The sequence below is a fragment of the Protobothrops mucrosquamatus genome, unplaced genomic scaffold (genome assembly GCF_001527695.2).
Source record: "Protobothrops mucrosquamatus isolate PMUCROS unplaced genomic scaffold, P.Mucros_1.0 scaffold12975, whole genome shotgun sequence".
Lineage (NCBI taxonomy): Eukaryota > Metazoa > Chordata > Lepidosauria > Squamata > Viperidae > Protobothrops > Protobothrops mucrosquamatus.
In genome coordinates, this window is record NW_015398750.1 from 4,655 (window position 1) to 6,847 (window position 2,193).

Sequence of the window (2,193 nt, forward strand, 5' to 3'; positions counted from 1 at the left end):
TAGATAGATAGATAGATAGATAGATAGATAGATAGATAGATAGATAGATAGAGAAAAATTAGATGATGGTTAGATAGGTAGATAGATAGAAAGGTAGGCAGGTAGCTAGGGAGAGAGAGAGAGAGAGAATAGAGGATGGATGGATGGATGGATGGAGATAGATAGATAGATAGATAGATAGATAGATAGATAGATGATAGATAGATAGATAGATAGATAGATAGATAGATAGATAGATAGATAGATAGATAGATAGAAAATAGATAGATAGATAGATAGATAATAGATGATGGGTAGATAGAAAATAGATAGATAGATAGATAGATAGATAGATAGATAGATAGATAGATAGATAGATAGATAGATAGATAGATAGATAGATAGATGACAGACAGACAGACAGACAGAGGTTGCCCATCTTACCTCAAGGTAATAGTGCACATTCCCATTTCTCTGGAGCTATTGGAAAGAAACTCTCCCCACAGCCAAGACTGATACTGAATTTGGCCTCAGGTCAACTCACCTCCATCAGCTTCATCTCATCCTTGAGGTCATCATATCGCTCTTCTAACCGGCTGAATTCTTGGAGCAGATTCTGGTATCTCTGCCTTTCGTTGTTCAGATCTAGGTCCAGTTGTTTCGTCTCCTCGAGGTACTTTTTCTCTATGACCTCTGCAAAGAAGAAGAAGAAGGGAATCAAGACTTACTAAAATGATAGGTTAAAAGTGAGGTCTTAATATTTCTTTTGTAAAGTTCGGTGTGTAAGAACCAGTTCAGCTCCTTTTTTTCCTGGAAAAAGAACAAAAGAAAAACCAGAACTCTTCAGACTGACTAGTGTCTAACTTAACAACTGCAGTCGTTCACTTAACAACTGTGGCAAGAAAGGTCGTAAAATGGGGCAAAATTCATTCTTAGCCACAGAAATTGTGGGCTCAACTGCGGTAGTAAGTCAAGAACGTATGTGGACTTACTTGAGACCTATGGAAATAAGAGGAGCTGCCAATGAGAGAGAGGAAAAGGGTAGCATTACCTCACGGTGGGCACATTTACGAATGCAAGCTAGATATGAAAAAGATGTTAAACTGTATGGATTTTATAAGGAACAAACTGTGTTTGATAAGACATTGTTAACTTCTGATGAGAAACTAAGTAAGAAAATGTATAATTTTCTATTCACTTTGAAAATGGAAAGCAAATAAGTTAAAGAAACGATTAAGATGGGCGAAAAATTTTGGATACAATATAGAATTAGAAAGATGACAAAAATTATGGGAAAGAAATTACAAACTGACAATGTCAACCTCCTACAAAGAAAAATTTATATAAAATGTTTTATAGATGGCACTTGCCACCAGCAAGACTAGCAAAAAAGTTTAAAAACATGTCGGATAGATGTTGGAAATGTAAACATGTCAGGCACTTATTATCATGTTTGGTGGACATGTGACAAAGTAAAGAGTTATCGGAAAAAGATACATGCTTGGCTAGAAAAGATCTTGGGAGAACATGTAGATTTTAAACCTGAACTTTTTTTTATTAGGTATAATGACAGAAAAGACTGATAAATGAAGCATATATTTGATTTTACATGTTACAGCAGCGGCAAGAATTATATTTGCGCAATATTGAAAAAATGAAGGAATACCATCAGATGAAGAAATAATTTAAAAAATAGTAGAATGTGCAGAGATGGATAGACTATGAGACTGAAAGAAAAAGAAGACATGGAATATTATCAACTTGGGACTTATTTTATCAATGGCTAGAGGAAAGAATAAAGGATTAGGAATTAAATATGTATTAGCGAATGTAAACTCAGACAGCACGTTTGTTGAAAAATTATTACTGAACTAGCTGTACCGGGCCACCCGTTGCTGTGGCTCAGTCTGGTTAAATGGAAAAGAAAGAAAAGAGAAAGCGCACGTTTGTGTTGCTTTTACGTCCAACAGATGGTGCTGTTTTTCAAAAAAAGCATGTTTTTACCTGTCACAGGTGTGACATCTATATAATATAGGTATATAAAAACACGTGCGTATTCGAATGCAACGTTGTGTCAAAATTTCAAAGCAATCGGTGAAGAACTTTCGGAGATTTAAGATTTTGAACAAACGAACATTTACATTTTTATTTATATATAGATATAGATAGATGTAGGGGGGAAAAAACAATAAAAACTTTTACATTAAAAAAGAA

At 34.5% G+C, this 2,193-nt stretch overlaps 1 protein-coding gene across 1 annotated transcript in view; it reads right to left on the bottom strand.

The window, feature by feature from the left end:
• Positions 1–672, bottom strand: part of LOC107301461 (unconventional myosin-Va-like) — a gene marked incomplete at both ends in the record, with an annotated part of 5,016 nt that extends 4,344 nt beyond the window's left edge. Inside the window, one exon of the mRNA XM_015830680.1 lies at positions 524–672. Within this exon, the coding sequence (XP_015686166.1) occupies positions 524–672 (149 nt within the window). The remainder of the gene's footprint in view (positions 1–523) is intronic.
• Positions 673–2,193: the final 1,521 nt, after the last annotated feature.